The sequence below is a fragment of the Callorhinchus milii genome, unplaced genomic scaffold (genome assembly GCF_018977255.1).
Source record: "Callorhinchus milii isolate IMCB2004 unplaced genomic scaffold, IMCB_Cmil_1.0 Scaffold10, whole genome shotgun sequence".
In the NCBI taxonomy this organism is placed as follows: domain Eukaryota; kingdom Metazoa; phylum Chordata; class Chondrichthyes; order Chimaeriformes; family Callorhinchidae; genus Callorhinchus; species Callorhinchus milii.
In genome coordinates this window covers 16,559,245-16,580,851 of record NW_024704751.1, presented here as the reverse complement: position 1 = coordinate 16,580,851, position 21,607 = coordinate 16,559,245, and the positions used below count along the sequence as shown (strand labels likewise).

The 21,607-nt window shown below is 48.9% G+C and overlaps 3 protein-coding genes across 4 annotated transcripts; 2 read left to right on the top strand and 1 right to left on the bottom strand.

Moving 5' to 3' along the window:
- Positions 1–1,418: 1,418 nt before the first annotated feature.
- On the bottom strand, positions 1,419–7,789 carry nudc (nudC nuclear distribution protein). 2 transcript variants are annotated; one of them, XM_042338802.1, is made up of 10 exons: positions 7,644–7,789; positions 7,238–7,315; positions 6,264–6,476; positions 5,579–5,650; positions 5,242–5,361; positions 4,379–4,573; positions 4,141–4,224; positions 3,488–3,606; positions 2,415–2,506; positions 1,419–2,373 (listed from the first exon to the last, which is right to left on the bottom strand). In XM_042338802.1, exons 1-9 carry the CDS (start codon positions 7,722–7,724, stop codon positions 2,455–2,457), a joined length of 1,014 nt encoding a protein of 337 aa, XP_042194736.1. In that variant the 5' UTR covers positions 7,725–7,789; the 3' UTR covers positions 1,419–2,373; positions 2,415–2,454. The 2 variants fall into 2 exon arrangements, with proteins under 2 accessions (XP_042194736.1, XP_007893129.1); XM_007894938.1 differs by having other exon boundaries at positions 1,419–2,506.
- Positions 7,790–10,134: 2,345 nt separating this feature from the next.
- LOC121849780 (nuclear receptor subfamily 0 group B member 2-like) lies at positions 10,135–11,890 on the top strand. The gene is made up of 2 exons (XM_042338672.1): positions 10,135–10,675; positions 11,487–11,890. The coding sequence occupies exons 1-2, from the start codon at positions 10,135–10,137 to the stop codon at positions 11,729–11,731; spliced, it is 786 nt and encodes a 261-aa protein (XP_042194606.1). The 3' UTR covers positions 11,732–11,890.
- A 1,377-nt stretch (positions 11,891–13,267) lies between these two features.
- On the top strand, positions 13,268–19,177 carry LOC121849795 (G patch domain-containing protein 3-like). Its single transcript, XM_042338915.1, has 7 exons — positions 13,268–13,617; positions 15,204–15,655; positions 16,327–16,501; positions 16,604–16,663; positions 17,708–17,829; positions 17,936–18,063; positions 18,370–19,177. Exons 1-7 carry the CDS (start codon positions 13,275–13,277, stop codon positions 18,578–18,580), a joined length of 1,491 nt encoding a protein of 496 aa, XP_042194849.1. The 5' UTR covers positions 13,268–13,274; the 3' UTR covers positions 18,581–19,177.
- The last annotated feature ends 2,430 nt before the right edge of the window (positions 19,178–21,607 follow it).

The following is a 21,607-nucleotide window of genomic DNA, read 5'->3' as shown; positions in this document are numbered from 1 at the left end:
TGAGGATTACTCTGAGCCAGACAGACACAATGGACCACGTCTTCCTTCTGTGCTGCAAAATATCTAAGGTTCTAATGGAGCTGTTGGTTGTGCTCCGTCTCATTCAGTGGAGTCACAGGAGTCATAGCTGTTTGTTTAATGATTGGCAAAGGAAGTAATCGAACTTGTTTTCCCCAGTTTGCGGTTCATCGGTATTCAGGTGGCTGATTAGCACAAGGACAGGCTCTGCGCTCCAATCGTTCAACTGTTGGTCCAAGGGTCATTCACCAACTTCCACTGAAGTATAAATAACCTCATTACACCCATTATCTGAATGTGCTTTGAGCTCAACCTGGGTTCCTTTCCTCAGGAATGGCTGAGTTGGACAAGGGATGTTTCCCAGCTGAATATGGCCTAGGAAAAAGGCTGACGCCGTGCTGGGGAAGCAAATGGTTCCTCTGTCAGCATCAAGCTCCAAGATGTTAGCACAAATGATCCTGGGAAAATCCGACTGTGCTCAGAAATGATTTCCATTAACAATCTATCACAAGCTGCTCTCTTCTGACTTCCAGCACTCCGAGACATCCTATGTGAAGGATGCTATTTAAATGCTGCTGTTGTTGGTTGTGGACTGCCGTTCCAGAGGTGGGGGAAGCCTTGTGTTACATCCCCCCGCCCCCACGGTTGCACCAGTTGATTGCAGACTAGGCAGCTGCCCACCTGGCCTGCTTCATGCCCCTGCCCGAGACCCTCACCCAACACCAGCTATTGAGGTGGGCTAAGCTGTTCTTTGGAACGCCATGCAGGAATCCTTTCACCCATCTTCAAAACCTCATTTAAGATGGATTGCTTTCACCATGTTTGTTGGGCTCCTTCTTACCCCCTCCCCCCAAGCTCAGGCTCCCAGTCAATTGTGTCAAGCCCAGGCCTGAGCATGCAGGGTGAGCTTTAACAGTTAGGGAGCTGCCTATACACCACCAGTTCACACGCCCCCCCCCCCCCACCCCTTTACCTCAATCAATTCTAGAGGTATTATGACCTTCCATTGCTTGTGGAAAACAGACAAGCTGCCAGCTGATGTCCTTTGATTAGATTTTTGTGTTTCATACAAATATCAGGTTCCCCGAGCACTTCTCATTTTAAAAAACATCACCAGGTAGACTTAGGACCCTCAGCACTAATACCCACATGTTGCCAGGCAACAATGGATGACCTCTGCTCCACAGTAAAATCTTCATGTTCTTATTGAGATATAACCTTCAGTTAAACCTTGTGTCAAATTTCCATGAAATTAAAAAGGGGGTCAATGACAAGTATGTTATTGTTAATTCGGCAACTAGAGGAAACGCGAAATAGTTTTGACAATTGGAGGAGAGATGTTCTAGAATGTTCTATGATGAGAGTACACATAGAGAGGGAAAAAAATCAATCAATACAAGAACTGCAGATCAGGTTTATTGAGATGAATGTTCTGGAAGTTCATCAATGAAAACAAACTTTAAAAAAATGTTAATAGTGGACAAGGATGTCCTACCAATGCCCACTGCGTTAGCCAGTCAGTGTTATTGACTGGGAAACATTGGGACAAAGAAATGGAGAGCAATGACCTCAATCTTTAAACTAACCTTCAAAGGATGCCAACAAAGGATGAAAAACCTCTTAGCACAGCCAGGGCAGCTAGGGAGCAACCAACACATGAGAGGGAGGAAACAGTTTTCCAACAATAGAACCGAACAGGAGACGGCAGCCAACAACAACCCAGCAGGCAGTTAGCTCGATGGAATTTGCATAGAACTCACTGAATCATTTCAATACACGAGTAGAAGGAATTTCTTACTGGTACGAACACACCAGGGAGGTTCAAATTCAAAATGAGAAGCAACCAGAGAATGGGTGAAGGGAAATGAAAGCTACTGTTGTACATTACTAGCTGCACAACTGTATAAGACCAAGGTCTAGAGCATCCTCACTATCAATGGTGAAGGGGATCACTGGATTCTAATCCTTGCTAAGCGGGGTAGATCTCACACATAAACACAGATATATTTATTGGAAAAGAGTTATAGAGGCACAATGGTAAACACTGGAATAAATAAGCTTAGTGGACTGAGGGCTCAAGTCTCCCTCAGTACTCTCTGGTTCATCTCCAGTAAGGAAGAAGATAATGAAAGGTTCAGTTGTGTTTACAGCTGGGAAACCGCATCACCCGCTTGGGTCAAACTCAGTGCCCTGTATACATCAGGAAACACATAGATGGAGCTGATCGCACAAGCTGCTTGGAGAAGCTGGGGGACTGCCCTGCAGCTATCAGTCTGCTGCCCAGACGAGACGAGAAACATGCACCTTCAGTGAGTAACCTGGACGACAAGATGCACAAGTGGGACAAAGCTCAGCTCAGAGGGTGTTCAGTAGAAATCTGTGAAACTCTTAAATAATTATTGTTTTCCCCTTGTCCCTAAAGAGGTTAAGACACCTTTAACTGAACTTCGCTTTTGAGAAGTCCATCTCTGGGTGTTGCTCCATGAACCTGTAAGAGTTAAACACAAAGATTAGTTGCTGCTCACGCAGCAGACATAAAACATACAAACGTCTCATAGGTGTGGAATAGCGCTATCTACTCCAGCATGATTTACATACTATGGAGGTTTATAAATGTATAATTTTATTGTCACACCTTAGGTTGATAACTATTTGTTAGGTCAGGGTATAAAGGGATACAGGGCAAGGGCAGGTAATTGGACTTGAAGTACAGATCAGCCATGATCTTATAGGCTCAAGGAGCTGAATGGCTTATCCATTTCTACATGATGTGGGGTTGAAAATTTCTACTCACAGTGATGTCCCGATCAGTGACAGTGACATTTTCAGCTGCAATTGAGAAGCCACTTACTCCCAAAGGGCCAGTACGTGACAACCAATAACACATGCAGATAATCAGAGACCAACTTAACTACTGTCATTCACTTGGAGAGAGGTGGGAGAATGGAGCTGGTCAGAGCTGATCAAAGTCAAAAATACAACCAACCATTCATTTTATTTAGAACAAATACAATTGGGTAATCAGAGAAAAACCAAGGTCAGGCCTTGGAAGTTCATTTTTGGCTTATCTGGTCACCTGGATTTTGAAAAATAATATTGCAACACATGGATATTGATCAACTTGACTGGGAAATGCTCCACGTGGAGGAGAGGTCAGATTCTCCAAAGATTGAAAATTTATTATGTTACTCTTTTGATTCTTTACAAACCCTCAGACTCTTGGCAACATGAAACCACTCTATTTAGTCTTCCTGAGGTTCACTAAACCTCAAACTGGGCAGTTGCGTAAATCTAAGTCCCTTCAAATTTAAACACACCAACCACCCGGCCCCACATAATGCACCTGCTAACTCCTGCCACCCCCACCCAAAAAAAACACACACATTCAGTTATTTACACTTACCCTGGAAAGTGCCAATGAAAAGTTTGCACAGGCTTTCTAAAATGACTATGCAAATGCAGCACTTACTTTTTGAGAATATCTTGTTTTTTCTGTTCCTCGGAAGTGGGCAGCCCCATTGCTTTCTGTCGTTGGTCATACATCATCTTCTCAACCATGCTGCGCGTCTCACTATCCAGGTCTGAAAGCTGCAGGGACATAAGGAGAGGCATCAAGAGATCAGTCCCACACACACACACACACACACACCGGCATTGCGGCAGACTCACATAATAATCTTTGAATTTGATATAGCGCCTTTCACGTCGGGAGGACGTTCCAAAGCGCTTCACAGAATACATTGTAAAGTGAATTGACTGTATATTTGTGGGCGAACGCGGCAGCCAATTGCGCACAGCAATGTCCCACAAACAGTCGTAGATTGAAAATGACCAATTTATTATTGTTTTGGGTTTTGGAGGGATTATTAGGCGTGTGGAGTAAGGAAACTTGCCCAAGGTTTCACCCTCTGCCTGGAATTCAACTCAGGTCTCTCGCTTGCAAAACGAGCGCTCTAACCACTGAGCTACAGGACTCCAGGACATACATACAAGCTCCTGCTCACGTCATGGGATCCCAGTATTTTGCTCTTTTACACTGCACTTGGACGTCCTCCCGCTGTGAAAGATTCTATATAAATGCAACTTGTTGTTGTCGTTGCACTCACTCTGCCGCGTGCTTACCTTTGAATTCTCTGGGTTCACTTTCTTTGTGTTGATTTCTGGGTCTGTTGTCACAATCTTATTCCACCATTCCATTTTATTAATCTGATGACGAAATCGAAAACATTCCTCAGAAACACGGGAGAACAAACGTGCAGTCACAAAAGTAAAGGAAGATCGGCCACACGACCTCCCTACTCCTCCGTTAGCTCCAGCCCACCCTATCCCACATCTCTTCCACCTCTCCCCTCCAACATACCTTCTCTAAATGCACGTTGATGCTCTTGCCATCTTCCAGCAGCCAAGAGCTTTCCTCCACTTTCACATCATTGTACAGCTCCCCATCCAGCACCAGTGAATGCCCCTTCAGTCCGACTTTCAGATGGCGCCTTTGGATCTCCACAATTAGGTCTCGGCTTTTCAACCGGAAGTTGACTTGGAATGGAATCAAGAGCTAGGAGCAGGACACAACAGAAGGTCAGTCGGTTATTCACTATCTGCTCTTTCCAGGACCAAACATTTGAGACTTTTTTTGCCCAAAGCACTTAACCAGAAATTGAGGTTATTCCCTTGCAATGTTTCCGTAGCCATCTTCTGACTGAGTAACTACCCGTTTCTCAGACCTTGTGCTTGGTTTTATTATACCAACCTTGGCTTCTTCTCCCTAGATTTTATACAAAACCTCTTCAGGCACCTCAGCAGTTCTCCACTTCCTTTAAAACCCGCAACATGGCTGCGTAGTCATGTGGGGACAAGAGAGGGAACAGAACTAGGCACGTCTATAATACCATCACACCTTCATATCATTTTCAATCCACGACTGTTTGTGGGACACTACTAAGCGTAATATGGCTTCGAGTTTCACAGACAAAGTATACAGTAAATTCACTTAACAGTATATTCTCTGAAGCGCTTTGAGATGTCTCGAAGACACGATAAGGCACTATATCAAATGCAAGGCTTATTATCATTATTATTTTCGAAAAAGGCCCTCATTGAGAGAGGAAGCAGAGGGCAAGAAATTAACAGCTTTTTCAGGGGTGGAAAAGTCTTTAAGATTAGCATCAAGAGCCTGCATGAAATGAACAGAACATACTGGGAGAGACTGACTGTGCCACTTACATCCACCTCTGACAGACTCTGTGTCCAGCGGTAGTTTGGTAGATCTGCTCCATTCCCAGAGTTAGGCTTCAGCTTCCCTTTATCTTTCTCATCTTCTTCCCCATCGGAGTCCGATTCTGTCTGTAAAGTGACAAGAACATTAAATACAAAAGACCAAACCTATCACGCTCAGGTTAATTGAAACTTTTCTTTCACTGAAGATCAGCAGCATTTCAGTAACTTTGTGGTTAGACAAAAGGGTTTGTTTTGGAATAATTTTACTGTGGAATTGGAACATTTTCCAAACTTGCAGATAAAATGTCCTGGAGTGACTTTACATTTCACATCAGCACATTACCTGCTTGGGCTCAGGGATAGCTGGGCTCTCCTCTCCATTGGTCTCTGCTGCATTTTGTACATCTTGCTTTTTCTACATTTGAAACAAAGTAAATAGGAAGTGGTTAGATCCTAACAGTGTGTTTGGGCAAGACAACAGGGAGGCTGAGCAAAATCCCAGCCAATACTAGTGTGAATCACAGGATCAAGCTGCATTCCTTAGGAAGAAGGTTCCCCAAGAATGAATCATTTACAGATACCTGTCCCCCTCCCCAACTAGACTTGGGTGCTGCCATTTGGTAGGTCAAACAGGCAACCAGAATTCACTTCAGGAAAGCAAAGAAACTTGGGAGAAAACAGCTGGGTTGCAAGCCGCAGTACCTCCATATTCAGGCTATGGATAGGCTGGATATTTTCTCTGCTGGAACTGTGGGTTAATCAGAGAAGAAATCCTCCTATCCATTTCCCAACACATTACAATCAAAGATTGTGTAATTCTCTAAGTTTCTCTAGTTTATAGTGTTGATGATGGGAAGGAGCCTGAACGTAGGTCCCAGAGACACGTGGGCACTTCAGGGACAGAACTTATGAATTGCCACCCCCAGAGGCAATTCTCGGCTACAAGAGCACCAGCTCACAAAAGGTCAGCATTAATCTGGCACATCACTGATCTCCAGGAGGTTTCTGCCCAGTATTGATCATTCCACCTGGTCAATCTCCCTTTGCAGCTTCTCCGCCTCCTCTTCTGTCAGCTCCTGAATTTTCGGCTGTTTCAGCTCCGGCTCCACTTTTCTCTTCTCCTCAGCAAGTCGTGCAGCTCTTTCTGCATTCTCCTTCTTCTCTTTTTCTTGCTTTACCTGTTTCTCTTTCTGAGCCTCTGTGGCTGACTTGTGGTGACGTTTGAATGTCTCAGTGACCAACTGAGGGGGAAAAAAAATCACCAGTGATAAACGGTTACCTACAAAACTGTCTGTTCCACCTGCCACAGGAGGGGCTAAAACCCACACCTCTCCCTGTGGTACCTGCACATATATCATCTCATCCTGTGCAGCTGCACAACACCTATTGCTCTATACGGTGATGGCTCATGGTTGAAGTCTCCTGTGTGTTCCTGCTACTGTGTGTAACTACTGGGCCAGTAAATCTCTCACATTTCACACAGGGGGCGAGAGGTTTACTGGCCCTGCCCAGTACCACTGCACTGAATGACTGATAATCCAGCAACACGTCTTCTCCCAACTAGGCTCTGTGAACCCAAAGTCTTGCAGCTCTGCTGGCTCTCTACCCCACTGAGGATCAACTTTAAGATCCTCATCTTTAAAAGTCGCCAAGGCCTTGCATCACTTGATCTCTGTGATCTCCTGCAACCCTACTGCCCCAGCCACTCTCTCTGCTCCACCACACCATCAGTGAGAGCTTTCAACACTTTGTCGCCACTCTGTGAACTGTCTTTCCAAATCCCTCTCCTGAGTTTTCATTGCGTGCATAAAAATCTCGGCCACCTATACCAGCCCTCCCGTATGTCCGCCCGGTGTGAAGGGCACTATATAATTGCACGTTATCGCAGCGCAGGTCCCTGAGTCCTTGTAAAGTGCTTTCAAACATTCTCTCAAAAGGTATAGTTGAGTATAACCATCAAAAGCGTGGGAGAGGGGAGATCATACACCAAACTGCAACTCACTTTTTCAGCTGCACCGGTCTCTCCACCAGTGAAGAAGTCAGTTTTACGTCTCAAGAAACTGAAGAAGGTGTCCACGAGCTACGAGAGAATAAGCCGAAGTAACATTTATGTTGTTTAATATTAAACAGGGAAACTATTATCATCAGTGACAAATAACACAACCCCCACATATACGCAGTCCTTCCCTTCCCCCACCCCCCACTACACACAGTCATCTCTTGCCCCCCCCCACCACCACCACCACACTGTCCTCTCTCCCCCCCCACACACACACAGTCCTCACCCCCCTCACCCACACAGTCCTTTTCCCCTCCGAACAGCCCACCAACCAGACACAGCCATTTTGCCGAAGCTCTGGGTGAGGTACGGGACTGAAAGGATTTCCTTTCCTTCCGTCGTTAAGCACCTGATGGACGCCTCCTTCGTGCTGCTGCGCCATAGCGAGCAGAATCCCGTCAAAGCGGTCCTCACTCGCCGAGTCGCCCATGGCTGTCTGTCGGAGTGCGGCTCGGATGCTTCCACGCTGCAGGCCGGTGCTGACCCGGAAACACTGACTCCGGGGGGTCAGCGATCTGACGGGCAGTCCGAGGAGCCAATCAGCAACCGGCGCTCGCGGGACGCCCGACGCCGCGCCAATCAGAGGAAAGTGGGCGGGACCAGGGTTTCCCTCCGCTTCAGGTGGCGGCCGCGGGAACCGGGCCCTTAGCAACCGGGCCCATAAACACGGGCTGCGCGGAGAGCTTCATTCCAAGAAGTGACTGTTAAATTGATTGCTGTTCAGCACATTGAGAGGAGTGCCCTTCTGTTGGTCCAATCGTGTCACTGGATCGTTAACGCCCACCTGATGAGGCTGCCTCGGCACAATGTACATTACAGTAACATCTCATCCCAGGAACGATGCAGTGTCGCGTCCACCAACCCCACAAGACGTTATCCTGGTGAGGAGTGTTATGTACGTACGATCAGTCAGTGTTGAACTGGGTGCCAGCTATCAACTAGGGCCGCAAACCAATCAGGCCCTGAGCGACCTCGCCTCAGATAGCAGCAAGCAATCGCGCCCCAACAACCAAACACCACCAACAACAACAACTTGCACTTATGTGGCACCCTCCACGCAGGGTAGCGTCTCAGAGCGCTTAACGGTATTGGAGCCTGACTCGAGCCGGGGGCGAGGGGGGCCGTTAGCACGGTCGAAGAGGAAAGTTTTTAGGCGGGACTTGAAAGGGGGGGGGGGGGGCAAGGCGGGAGGGAGGGATTGAGGGAGAGTGTTCCAGAGTTTTGGGGTGTAGTGGCTGAAAGCGCGACCTCCGATGGTGGGGCCGATGGGGTGTGAGGGACGAGCAGGAGGCCGGTGCCAGTCGAGCGGAGGCGCCGAATGGTGGAATGGGGAGCGAGGAGGAGGTCGGAGAGGTAGGGAGGTGCCAGAGAGTGAAGGGATTTGACACAAGCATGAGCCAGTTACAAGGACAATAGCGATGGTTTCAACAACAACATCAATTTGCAAGAGTGAACTACCACTGACAGGTTATATGCACTAAAACACAGGCCTATCCAGATGATTTGCAGCCTTGGCGTTGAGGGAGGCCTGACCTGGATTGGCTGGTGGTGGAGAGATTATGAGCTGAGCAGATTCTACACCCGGTTCTTCCTTTATACCCTCTGAGACAATATACAAAGCAAAGTCTTACAAAGAGATTGAGCAAACGTATTCAGGGAGGAGACATGTAGTAATGGCCAGACCAATAATGAATCTCAGTTAGGGTCCAGCATTTGGGGAATAGCTGTAGAGCCTTTCTGGTATGAATAAAATGAAAATAAGTTAGTGTCTGAGTGAGAGAACGGTAAGTTAAGTAATTTCATTCAAAATGAATAGTTTGCATCACAAGATGGGTTCACTCTGGTTTACAAGCACATTACCTCAGGTGTGGCAGCAAACATCTTATCTAAATATAGACAGAAGTTACATTCTGTAACTGACAGGCGGTAGTTTGCTGGTTTTATTAATATTAATAATAATCTTGCATTTGGTTTAGCAACATATGTCGGAAGGATGTCTCAAAGCACTTCACAGGGATTACTATGGAGTGATTGTGAATTTGTAGGTAAACACAGCAGCACAATTGTGTACAGCAATATCCCACAAACAGCCATGAAACGATGATTGTTTTATCTGGGGGAGTTGTTGGTCAGGACACTGGGACCCTTCTTTTTTCGAATAGTGCCTTTAACATTCACCTGAACAGGCAGACAAGACAGTACCTCAGTTTAAAGTCTCATCCGAAGGATGGCATCCCCAAAAATGCAACACTCCCCCAGAACTGCATTACAGTGTCAGTTTAGACTATATGATTTCAAGTACCAATCTGAGATTTGAACCCACAACCTTCTGACGCAGAGGAGAGAGTGCTACCACTGAACCTAACTGACACACGAGTTCTCAGTGTGTAATTACCTCTAGTCCTTGACAGCCTGGTACAGGTTGGGTTTACAGGCTGTGTTTACAGGCTGTCTACATGAGATCAGATAATCTAGATAAGAGTGCTTCAATCCCACTGAGCTGTGGTTCATTGAAGGAAACTTATCTGTGGCCTGCCTGAGTAGAGGCAATCTCCAAGCCAATTTGTCATGGCCAGCTTGTTTTTCAATGAAAGCGGCTGTTGGTTGAGGCCAAGGTCATCTGACTTACTGAATGAAAACTCTGTATAAATACTGTGGAAACCAGTGTGTGGTTAGGATTCTATGCTGAGGGATGGTAGGGTGCAGTACAATACAATTACCCTGGACTTGGAAACAAAGTGCTTAGTAGTTTTATTTCAAGTTTTAAAAAAAATCAGATTTTAAGTAATCCGTCGGGCCACTGATGAGCTTCTGGATTTTGAGAAGTTAAGGGTCGGATCATGGCTTGTGTCAACATGTTGCTTGATAAGTGCCACTGTGCCTCTAGGTATGGACGGAATGCAATCCTCTATAATATCCTCAGCCAGCAGGCTGTTGTCAAGCCACACTCCCAGTTCTCTCATCACAGCTGTACCTGTCAAATCAAGAGGACGGTGTGTCTGAAGACTCCCCACATCACCTGTCCCACAGTCATTGAGGTACTCGTGAAGACGGTCAGTTTCATGCAGAATCTCCCTTCATTCCACCATCTACCCAAAGAGGACCAGCTGTTGCTGCTGGGGTCATGCTGGGCCCCTCTCTTCCTGCTGGGATTGGCTCAGGAGGGAGTGAATTTTGAGGTAGTTGAGATCCCAGTGCAAAGTTTGCTCAAAAGACTCCTATTGAATGGAAAAGAGCTACCTGGCGTGGTGGGAGCTGAGAGTACACAACCTTCCATAGCTGATGTGCAGAGAATAAAACTGTGCCTGAACAAGTTCTGGGATTTGGACCTAACACCCAAGGAGTTTGCTTACCTGAAGGGAGCTGTTCTCTTCAGTGCTGGTGAGTACTGGTGTTTATTCTGGTGCTGCCTATGCATGCAGGGCCTGCAGACCTTGATACAGATTTAAAGAACTTGCAGAAAGAGGTCATCTGGCCCTTGTGGTGCTGGTGCTTGTTCCTCCACTTGAATTGAGGAGCCATCTTTCGGATGAGATGTTAAACCTCAGTCCCATTTCTCTGTTTTTTGATGGGCAATAAAGATCCATGATTCTATTCAAAAAAGGGGAAGTGAGTTTCTTCCAGTGTCCTAGCCAACAAGCCCTCAAATACAATCGGTCATTCACTCCAGTCACGCTGTGTGCAAATTTGCTGTGGTATTCACCTACAAAATACAGAGTAATTATACAGACTTTTCAAAGATATGATGTTGGGCTACTGCTGTGCGCAATTGGCTGCCGCGTTTCACCCACAAAATATCCAGTCAATTCACTTTACAGTATATTCTGTGAAACGCTTTGAGACGTCTCGAAGACATAAGGTGCTATATCAAATACAATTGTTATTATTATTATTTAAGTGCATTATCAAATGCAAGGATTATTGTATATTATCTTTGATTGGTAAAGTCTCTATTTGCCTACAAATATGCAGTAGAAAGCAATTACCTGTGAAGCACTTTGACACTTTCAACATATAAAGACTGTGTAAAAGAGTATGTTTCGCCCACAAAATATACAATCAATTCACTTTCTAGTATAATCTGTGAAGTGCTGTGAAACGTCTCAAGATTGTGATAAGGTGCTATATCAAATGCGAGGATTATTATTATTAAAATGCAGGATAATTATTCTTATATTAATGTACTTTCCAGACCTGCCAGGACTACAAGCTACTCTATACGTCCAGAGCCTGCAAAGGGAAGCCCAGCGAGTGCTCCATGAGGTCCTAGTACCCCTCCAACCTAAGGATACAAGCCGCTTAGCCCCTATCTTACTCACTGTATCTGCACTGAGAACCATCAGCGCTGGTGTTGTCACTGAGCTCTTTTTCAGGCCTGTGATTGGGAGCACTGAAATAAACCAGCTGCTTATCCAGATGTTTTACACCAAGCAATGAAGAACGGGGGTGGGAGTGAGATCAACAGCTAGGGTACTGCTGCTTCTCTCATCTACTCCTTTTCCTCTGTGATTTTACCTCCTCCATTTTGTGAACAATTTGTTTTGTATTAATTTATTTTTTATCATAAATAAAAGTATTTTGCATATGTTGGGTATTACTGAGTAAGGAATTTAAATACACCATTGCAATGAATTCAGAGACTTTAAAAATCAACACCGGCCACCTCGGCCGCTCTCCCTCTCCAAGCAGCAATGATTCTGCAACCAAATGCAACATTGCTGTATCAAACTACACATTTTATTTTTTTATTAAAAAATACTTGCATTAGATATAGTAGCTTATGAAGTTATCAAAATACCTTAAGGGATTTTGCAGGAGTTACTATAAAGCATAGTGACTGTGTTTGTAAGTCAGACGTCAACAACAAAATTACCCTTATAGAGCGCCTTTCATGTCGGGAAGACATCCCAAAGCGCTGGATGAGAGCTAACCTTGTACAAGTCCCGACTCCACTGGCTTTCCCACCACACACAGGATACAGCTCAAGATCCTGGTCCTCGCCTTCCAAGCTCTCCATGGCTTTGCTCCCCCTACCACCGCGACCTCCTGACCCACTTCCAACCTCTGCTCGGCGGGCTCCATCCTGCGACACATCCCCCGCCTCCATCCCCCCGCCTCGATCGCCCCACCATTGACGGGCGGGCCTTCTGGAGTCCTGTGGCTCAGTGGTTAGAGCACTCGCTTTGCAAGTGAGAGACCTGAGTTCAATTCCAGGTCAGGGCGAAACCTTGGGCAAGTTTCTTTACTCCACACAGAGCCTAATAATAATCCCTCCAAAACCCAAAACAATAATAAATTGGTCATTTTCAATCTACGACTGTTTGTGGGACATTGCTGTGCGCAATTGGCTGCCGCGTTTGCCCACAAATATACAGTCAATTCACTTTACAGTGTGTTCTGTGAAGCGCTTTGGGACGTCCTCCCGACGTGAAAAGCGCTATATCAAATGCAAGGATTATTATTATTATTATTATTATTCTGCCCACTCCGCCCCTGCCCGCTGGACCTTCATCCCGCAGTCCCTCCGCCTCTTCCCCTCCCGCCGTGCCTCCTTGAAGACCGCGCCTTCGGTCATCTTCATCCCCCGCTGCCCTCGACCCTCTCCGACCCCGACCCCACCCCACCCCCATGTCTCATCTGAAGGTTGGCACCACTGACAGCATAGCCGCTCCCCCAGCACTGCAATTCCCCCTCTCGGGCATCGCTGGTATTTTATGTCAAGTATTTTACATCGTGTAGTTTTTTTTTTCAAAAATGTTGTCCAATACTCCAAGGTGCAAAGTTTTCGGACCTTGAGTTCAAAGGGTCTCACGACGCTGCCGGGAAAGAGAAACTAACGTACACCCCCAGCGATCGAGAGACAAGTTGCCAATTCGGCCCTGTTTGCCAGGATCAAAGATGGTACCGTTCAACCCCTCCCCTTCCGCCCCCGCCGGGCGAGCTGTGCGCATGTGCCGCCAGCGCTCCGCCAGGATCAAAGATGGCGGCGAGAGGCTGCGTCTGTCTGGCGGTCTGTGACATCCCGCGCGCCCTGCGCTCCGCCGACCTCAGGAATTACTTCTCGCAGTTCACAGAGAGCGGCGGCTTCGCGTGTTTCCACTATCGGCACCGACCGCAACCCCAGGCCCCGGGGCGGACCCGGTCCCGGGCGGCGGCGGCCTCCTCCTCCTCCTCCTCCTGCTGCTGCTGTGTGGTCAGCCTCCCCGCCCACAGGGCCTCGGCCTTCATCGACATGTACAGCGGCCGCCAGTGGGTGGACCGGGCCGGGTCCTGGCTGCGGAGTCGTTGCCTGGTTCGGAGGGTGAGAGCGGCAGAGGCGGCGGGTAACGTCGATTTTTTTTTAAAAAAAGCCGCGGAATTCATCGCTTCAGCCTTTCTCTTTGACCTTCAGCCTTCAGCTCCCCTCTCGACTCTCTTCCCCCTCCTCGCCCCCTCCCTTCCCTCCCCTCCCCCTGACCATTTCCCCCTCCTCGCCCCCTCCCTTCCCTCCCCTCACCCTGACCATTTCCCCCCTCCTCGCTCCCTCCCTCCCCTCACCCTGACCATTTCCCCCCTCCTCGCTCCCTCCCTCCCCTCACCCTGATCATTTCCCCCCTCCTCGCCCCTTCCCTCCCCTTACCCTCACCATTTCCCCCCTCCTCGCCCCCTCCCTTCCCTCCCCTCACCCTGACCATTTCCCCCCCTGCTGACCCAACTGTGCAGCGCCTCGGGACGTCCTCCTGACGTGAAAGGCGCTTTATAAATGGAATCTTGTTGTTGTTGTTGTTGTTGCTTGTGCGGCAGCAGAGGGGCGAACCGCTGCTGCTCCCTCAAGCTGTACCCCCGCCGCTGGCGGCCGGGAGCCGTCGTTCAGTGGGAAAGCGCCTCGGGACGTCCTCCCGACGTGAAAGGCTCTGTACAAAAAGTAACCTTGTTGTCGTTGTTGTTGTTGTTGTTGAAAGGGTGTCCCTGAGCTGTGGTCACGAAGACGGTGACACGGAGTCTCTGTGGCTCAGTGGTTAGAGCTCTCGCTTTGCGAGCGAGAGACCTGGGGTTCAATCCCAGGCAGAGGGCGAAACCTTGGGCAAGTTTCCTTACTCCACACAGAGCCTAATAATAATCCCTCCAAAACAAAACAATAATAAATTGGTCATTTTCAATCCACGACTGTTTGTGGGACATTGCTGTGCGCAATTGGCTGCCGCGTTCGCCCACAAATATACGGTCAATTCACTTTACAGTATATTCTGTGAAGCGCTTCGGGACGTCGAGAAGCCGTGAAAAGCGCTATATGAAATGCAAGGGTTATTATTATTATTTCATGGTGAGCTGTGTTGCCTACCGGGAAGCTCGCAGAGAGTTTGTGGTACCCATCCACCTCGTTAGGGCTCAAACCAGTGTTTGCCCGATGTCAAATGACCATTTAGTGATTATCCTCCTTGGTGGGGAGGTAAGCGGAGCCTCCTTGGAACAGAACTGTCTCCAGGGTGACATGTTTAGCAACAGAATCTTCTGTGGTGATCTCAACAGTCCAGTTCCTGAGTCAGGCAGATCCCCAGAACACTGCAAACGACAGCCCAGGTCAGCCTGGCTTATCAGCAGGACATGGAAAGGCAGACTGGTTTCTCCCCAGGGATTCTTGTTAATCCTGCAAGATACTCTTAAGCATGGTGATGGGTTTCCACGTGTGTTGAACACCCGGCTGAAGAAGAAAAATATTTAGATAGTCACAGTGTCAGTTGTGTCCGGGCAGCGGCTGGTGTATAATTTGATTGCTATCTTTGAGCAAAAACCCAACTTTTAGTTGGGTTGAGTGTATTGCATTGGGAAGAATGGTGTTTCCTATTGCAGTTGTTACATCTCTGTTGTATGGAATTTTAAGTTGTTTCTCTTTGAATACACTTCTAAAAACATTTTTCATTCAAAATAGATTTGAACCTCTTCCCCTACAAAACTAAACTGGAGTTGCAGAATAAGAAGGCTCAGAGCGAGATCTTCACACAACACGATTTGTCCAGACTGCCAGAGTTGAATCCTCCTGCTCTGATGCCCAATGGGAATGTGGGAACACCAGTGAGAGTTTTCCTAGAGCTGATCCAGGCCTGCAGGCTGCCACCTCGCATCATCACAAAACTGGACTTAAAATTCCCTAAAACTAGCTCCAACAGACGTTATGGTAATGTACCATTCCAGTATGAGACCTCAGAACTGCTGGAACAAGAGGAATCTATTTACACAGCTACAGGAGAAGAGATCTCGGGGAGGAGTACATCATTTTTCCCACTCTGGCACAATGACAAGCGGGAAGAGGTGGAAAATGGCCATTTACCAGATAGCATAGAGCAGGAAGAGGAAAAAGGAGCTGAACCTCATTCGGACAATGTAAGCTTTTGACAGTGTGATTGAGCAGCGCTCTACCTCTGGATGACACCAAGTAAAGGGGAGGAAACCAACTTTGGCAATGTTACCAAACAGACTACAACAATAACTTGCATTTAAACAGCGCCCTTCAAGTAGATTAATGTCTCGGGAGAGCAAATGGGGTTGGACGCTGAGCAAGGGGGAAGGTGGAGGTAGCCATAGGCACTGTCGAAGAGGTAGGTGTCAAGGCGAAATTAAAAACAGAAAGAGAGGGTGCAAGTTCCATATAGAATAGGGGCGTAGAAGCTGAAAGTTCGGCCAACGGTGGTGGCGTGAAGGGGCAGGGACATGCAGCAAGCCTGTCAGCTGAGCAGAGGGGGATAGGAGAGGATCAGAGATATAATGAGGTGTAGAACATGGGGGTTTGGTGAGAGATTAGAGTAGATATCACTAGTTGGGGAACGAGCAGTAGCACAGATATGAGAAGCTGAATTGTGTCTTGTGCTTTGAACATTCTATGATTCTACATACACACCATGGGACTTGATCTAGACATTGGAGTGAAGGAACCTTTGTGCTCTGGAATTTGGAATAATATTCAGACAGAGGGGATGGAGGTCTTTCCAAAATCTTTTGTTCATCCCACTGACTTGCTGTTTGATTCTCTTGTATTGTGTTCACTGGTGCAACAGGACGAAGATTCGTGCGAGGAGTGGGAGAGGCATGAGGCGTTGCACGAGGATGTCACAACGCAAGAACGCACAAAGGAGCGCTTGTTTGAAGAAGAGATTGAACTCAAGTGGGAGAAGGGAGGATCTGGCTTGGTATTTTATACTGACGCACAATATTGGCAGCAGGAAGAAGGAGGTAGGGCTTTTCAGACCTCAAGGGAGGGATGGATTCTGTGATGGGTCCTTATTATTATTATATTCTGTGACGTCACGCTAACGGTCTGTCACTGTCTTTCAGATTTCGATGAGGAAACTGCGGATGACTGGGATGTGGATATGAGCGTTTACTATGACAAAGGTATGAGCATGTGAAGTCCCTGTTGCATTTGAGTCTGCATGAATGGGTGGAATTAGTGACTGTTTTTCAATAATAGCCACCCTTCCTTCCCACTTTGTTATGGGATGTCAAGAGATGGCCTGATTATGTGAGGGTCGGTGAAAGCATTATGCGTGAATTAGCCACATGTATATTAGGCTGGCGCATTGGTAGTGCTCTCGCTCTGAGTCAGAAGGATGTGGGTTCAAGCCCACGTCGGGACTTGGAATCACTTAATCTAACATGATACACCAATGCAGAGCTGTGGGAGTGTTGCATTCTTGGAAGGTGCCATCCTTTGGATTAGACTTTTAAAACAAGGTCCCGTCTACCTGTTTAGATGGATGTTAAAGGTTCCATGACACTATTCAAAAAGAGAAGGGAGTTTCTCCCAGTGTCCTGTCCACAAATCCCCCAAATAAAATTGGTCACTTACTCATAGCTGAATATGAGAGATTGCTGCGCGCAAACTAGCTGCTGCATTTCGCCCACAAAATACCGAGTCAATCCACTTTACAGTATTTCTGTGAAGTGCTTTGAGGCATCTCAATTTCGTGATAAGGCGCTGTATCAAATGCAATAATATTAGGCCTTGCCAGCATTTCAAGGTGATTTGTTCATTGTGTGGCTGAGTGTTACTGATGCACTACTGGTACATCAATTATCCTTTTGTATTGTATATCAATGAAGTTTGTGTTAGCAAAACGGAGATGCAGTGAGTGTGACAGTTATGTAGGGATCACGTAGGCGGAACTGTAAGGGAATTGGGGGATTACAATATAATCCCTATATAAAAGCAGAGTGTGTGGAGGGAGATTAGAGTACCATCTGTGTGCTCTGTGACAATGTGAGTAGCTCTTGAATTTTCTGAACTGTCAACATGTTGAGACTGGGAAATGTGCAGGATTCATTGATATGATATATTCTACTCTGATTTTTGAGAAAGATTCCATTCCAATGGACACCATCCATATTTTGTGGTCAGTTCACACAAATACTTGAGTTAATGTTTTAAACTCTTGACAGGTGGAGGGGATAAAGATTCCCGGGATTATGTACAGATGAGGCTGGAGCAGCGTTTGAGAGAGGGTCTGGAATCTGGCTCTGTGCAGACCTTGCGTATTGGGAGCTTTGAAAAATACACAAAGGTAAGGGTGTACACTGTTCCTGAATGTGTCTCACACACTGAGTATTTATACCAGTTGGCTGTGTCGGTGACACTCATACACTGCAGTATCTGTCCTTCTTTTCCAGGGTTTTGGCAGGAAGGAAATGGAAAAACAGGGATGGACAGAGGGTCTTGGCCTAGGCTCCAGTAGCTCAGGGATGGCTGATGCTTTGGAAAACGATGGACAGCATCCAAAGTGTAAACGTGGACTGGGGTATGTAATGTCTGAGCGGGACTCAAGGTGATTACAGTGAATGAGTATTTAGGGGCAGAATGTTTGTAACAATGTGAGTAGTTCTTGAATGCTCCAAACTGTCAATGTATTGAATGTTGTGCCTGGGAGAGGCTACATCTCTATAGGCGCTGGATTCTTAGCCCTCTTCGATATACCTTATTCTACTCTGATTCCTGAAATAAAAGAGTCCATCCCAATGGATAAGCCTTGTACCACACAATTCTGTCTCACTGAGAACTCTGCTTTTACTTATTCTTGACTGAAAATGTTGCGTTTGTTGTACAGGTACCACGGAGAAAAACTCCAGAGATACCAACCAGCAAAGAGGCTGCGCAGAGAAACCAGTCACATAATTTCAACTATTTACGACCAGCCTGAGAGTATTGATCAGGGCGACACGTTGCTTCGGAGGCAGCCGGTGACCAGCATGAAATACAGAGAGGATGTTGCCTTTGTAAAGGGTTCACATGTCACACATCACTCAGTCGCATTGTAGTGAGAAACTGCCAGCCCTACAGCACCGTCACCAGAGATCAATCGTCATTCAAAATAAAATCTTAATTCTTGTGATTTGTTAATTCTTCTCTTTTTGTTGGAATTGTTCTGTTACAACTTTCTCCCCCCAAACACGTTTCTAATTTTTTTTATACACTGGAGGTACATTCTGTGGGTACCAGTGCCTCTGGCACCCTGGAAAAAATTTTCATGTCTGTGTCTTGACCATGAAGATTGAATTCTATTAGTTCATGGGGGCATCATGCCGATGATTCTGTTCTCCACCTGATGTGTACCTGCACCTGGAGTGAGGGAGTCCAGTGATCAGGAGTGGGAATCCTTGCTAATTTGACCTCTCACTAGCTCGGCCTAACTCCTGCCCTGTTTCAGAACAGTTCCTCTGCACAGACCAGAATTTGACCCTGGGATGGCTTTGTGCTCAACCTGGAGACACTGCACATCTACTCATCGGAATGCTGATATCTATTTAAGACTGAATGACACTCTTTCTATTTGGAGAACAGTAAACTGGCAGCAACACTGATTGTTTAAGGACGTGTAATTTTTTGCTGTACATGAAAAAAACAATTTGTATAAACTTGCGGAATAGTGTATTTATTTAATTATCGGGGGACCGTGGGATAGCTGGATCCTTCGCGTCAATGCACAGCTCCCAACTGATTCTGATGCCTTCAGGCGTGTTCACCTGAAGCCAAAGCAGACCATAGGCCCCCACCCCGCGTCACACGGTAGTGTTCCAGTGCATTTGTGAGCACAGGACAGCCTGTGATCACCTGTTAATAATAATAATAATCCTTGCATTTGATATAGCACTTTTCACGTCGGGAGGACGTCCCAAAGCGCTTCACAAACGCACTGTAATGTGAATTGCCTAATTTGTGGGTGAACGCGGCGGCCAATTGCGCACAGCAATGTCCCACAAACGGTCGTAGATTGAAAATGACCAATTTTTATTATTGTTTTTGGTTTGGAGGGATTATTATTAGGCTCTGTGTGGAGTAAGGAAACTTGCCCAAGGTTTCGCCCTCTGCCTGGAATTGAACTCAGGTGTCTCGCTTGCAAAGCTGAGCTACAGGACTCCACAAGGTCTGTTGTCCCGGACCTGATGCTCCAAGAGGAGGGGAGAGCGGCTGCCTGAACTAATTACCCCCAAGGCACTGCAGATGAACAGCACAGCCCTTCCAACAGGACGTGGAAGGGCAGAGACCGGTCACTGGAGGCCAAAGCTCTTTAACGGGTCGGGTGGTCCTGGCTGGACAAGCAGCGGGAAGGCTGGCCAGACAGCGATATCGACGACAAGCCTCGCGGTGTGAGTTGGTTAAGACTCCCAGAAGTTGCTCCCGACGCTCCCCCCCCCCCCCACCCTAACCACCACACCACCCCCAAGATTCTCGGCTCTTGCCAACCTTGCGCCTCATACTTTCCGGAACTAACTAAGCAGGACGCCTCTCCCCCGGGGGGGGGGGGGAGAGAGAGAGCGCACATTCCCCTCCGAGAACCTCTCCGGAGTTTCCCGGTGTGGGTGGGGGACGCCTTGAGCCACGGCGGAGGTGGGCGGGCGGGTCCCGCACGTGTCTTGACACAAGTCTCTGACACCCCCCCACCCCACCCACCCCCCCACCCCGCCCACCCCCACCCCCCACCACCCCCCGCCCACCCCCACTCCCCGCACCCACCAGCCCCCACCCCACCCACCCCCACTCCCCCCCCCACCACACCACCCACACAAAAAAAAAGGAAGAAATTACAGTTAACTTTTTACAGAACAAACAAACAAACAAACAACAACAACAACAAGAAGGGGAGGAGGAGGCGGGGGGGGGGCTGAGGGGGCGGCGCCGCGCATGCTCAGTGCGCCCCCGGGCAGCCTCGGGCCTACAGCGGGTTGGCGGAGCCGCGCCGTCCGGTAGGTGTTGATCGCCCGTGAAGCGGCAGAGAGGGAGACACACACACACACACACACACGCGCGCGCTCTCCCTCTCTCTCTCTCTCTACCCCGGGGGTCCGGGAGGGGGGATCGGTCGGGGGCTCGAGCTCCTGATGCCGCCGCTGCCGCTGGTGGTGGTGGTGGTGGTGGTGGTTCAGGCGGCCCCGAGGGCTCAGCGTGATCCGGGAGCCGGGGTGGGGGGGGGTCAGTGTGGCGCAGGGGCCGGGGGGGGGGGTCAGTGTGGCCCAGGGGCCGGGGGGGGGGGGGTCAGTGTGGCCCAGGGGCCGGGGGGGGGGGGTCAGTGTGGCCCAGGGGCCGGGGGGGTCAGTGTGGCCCCAGGGGCCGGGGGGGGAGCTCAGTGTGGCCCGCGGGCCGGGGGGGAGGGTCAGTGTGGCCAGGGGCCGGGGGGGGGGTCAGTGTGGCCCAGGGCCGGGGGGGGGTCAGTGTGGCCCGGGGCCGGGGGGGGGTCAGTGTGGCCCAGGGCCGGGGGGGTCAGTGTGGCCCAGGGCCGGGGGGGGGGGTCAGTGTGGCCCGGGGGCCGGGGGGGGGGGGGGTCAGTGTGGCCCAGGGGCCGGGGGGGGGGCTCAGTGTGGCCCAGGGGGGGGGGGGGGGGTCAGTGTGGCCCAGGGGCCGGGGGGGGAGCTCAGTGTGGCCCGCGGGCCGGGGGGGGAGGGTTCAGTGTGGCCCAGGGGCCGGGGGGGGGGTCAGTGTGGCCCAGGGGCCGGGGGGGGTCAGTGTGGCCCAGGGGCCGGGGGGGGGTCAGTGTGGCCAGGGGCCGGGGGGGGGGTCAGTGTGGCCCAGGGGCCGGGGGGGGCTCAGTGTGGCCCAGGGGCCGGGTCAGGTGGCCAGGGGCCGGGGCCGGGGCTCAGTGTGGCCCGCGGGCCGGGTGTGGCCCGGTAGCCAGGGGTTCAGTGTGAGCCGGAGTACGCGTCTGATCTCTCTCTCTCTCTCTCTGCCCCTCAGGTCAGTGCTTGTGTGGCGATGAGTTACTAGCGTTGTTGTGTCATGTCCACGTTTCCAGCTTCGACTTACTAATGGGCTACGATAGTGCTCCCCAGCAGCTACGAGTAATGACTGAA

Coding starts and splice junctions, on each gene's coding strand:
- nudc (XM_007894938.1), bottom strand. CDS start 7,724: ATGGGCGACTCGGCGAGTGAGGACCGCTTTGACGGGATTCTGCTCGCT. Junction 6,477..7,237: donor AGACCGGTGCAGCTGAAAAA/GTGAGTTGCAGT, acceptor TTTCCCCCTCAG/TTGGTCACTGAGACATTCAA. Junction 5,362..5,578: donor CTATCCCTGAGCCCAAGCAG/GTAATGTGCTGA, acceptor GTCACTTTACAG/ACAGAATCGGACTCCGATGG.
- LOC121849780 (XM_042338672.1), top strand. CDS start 10,135: ATGGCTTGTGTCAACATGTTGCTTGATAAGTGCCACTGTGCCTCTAGG. Junction 10,676..11,486: donor AGCTGTTCTCTTCAGTGCTG/GTGAGTACTGGT, acceptor TGTACTTTCCAG/ACCTGCCAGGACTACAAGCT.
- LOC121849795 (XM_042338915.1), top strand. CDS start 13,275: ATGGCGGCGAGAGGCTGCGTCTGTCTGGCGGTCTGTGACATCCCGCGC. Junction 13,618..15,203: donor GAGAGCGGCAGAGGCGGCGG/GTAACGTCGATT, acceptor CATTCAAAATAG/ATTTGAACCTCTTCCCCTAC. Junction 17,830..17,935: donor GCTTTGAAAAATACACAAAG/GTAAGGGTGTAC, acceptor CTTCTTTTCCAG/GGTTTTGGCAGGAAGGAAAT.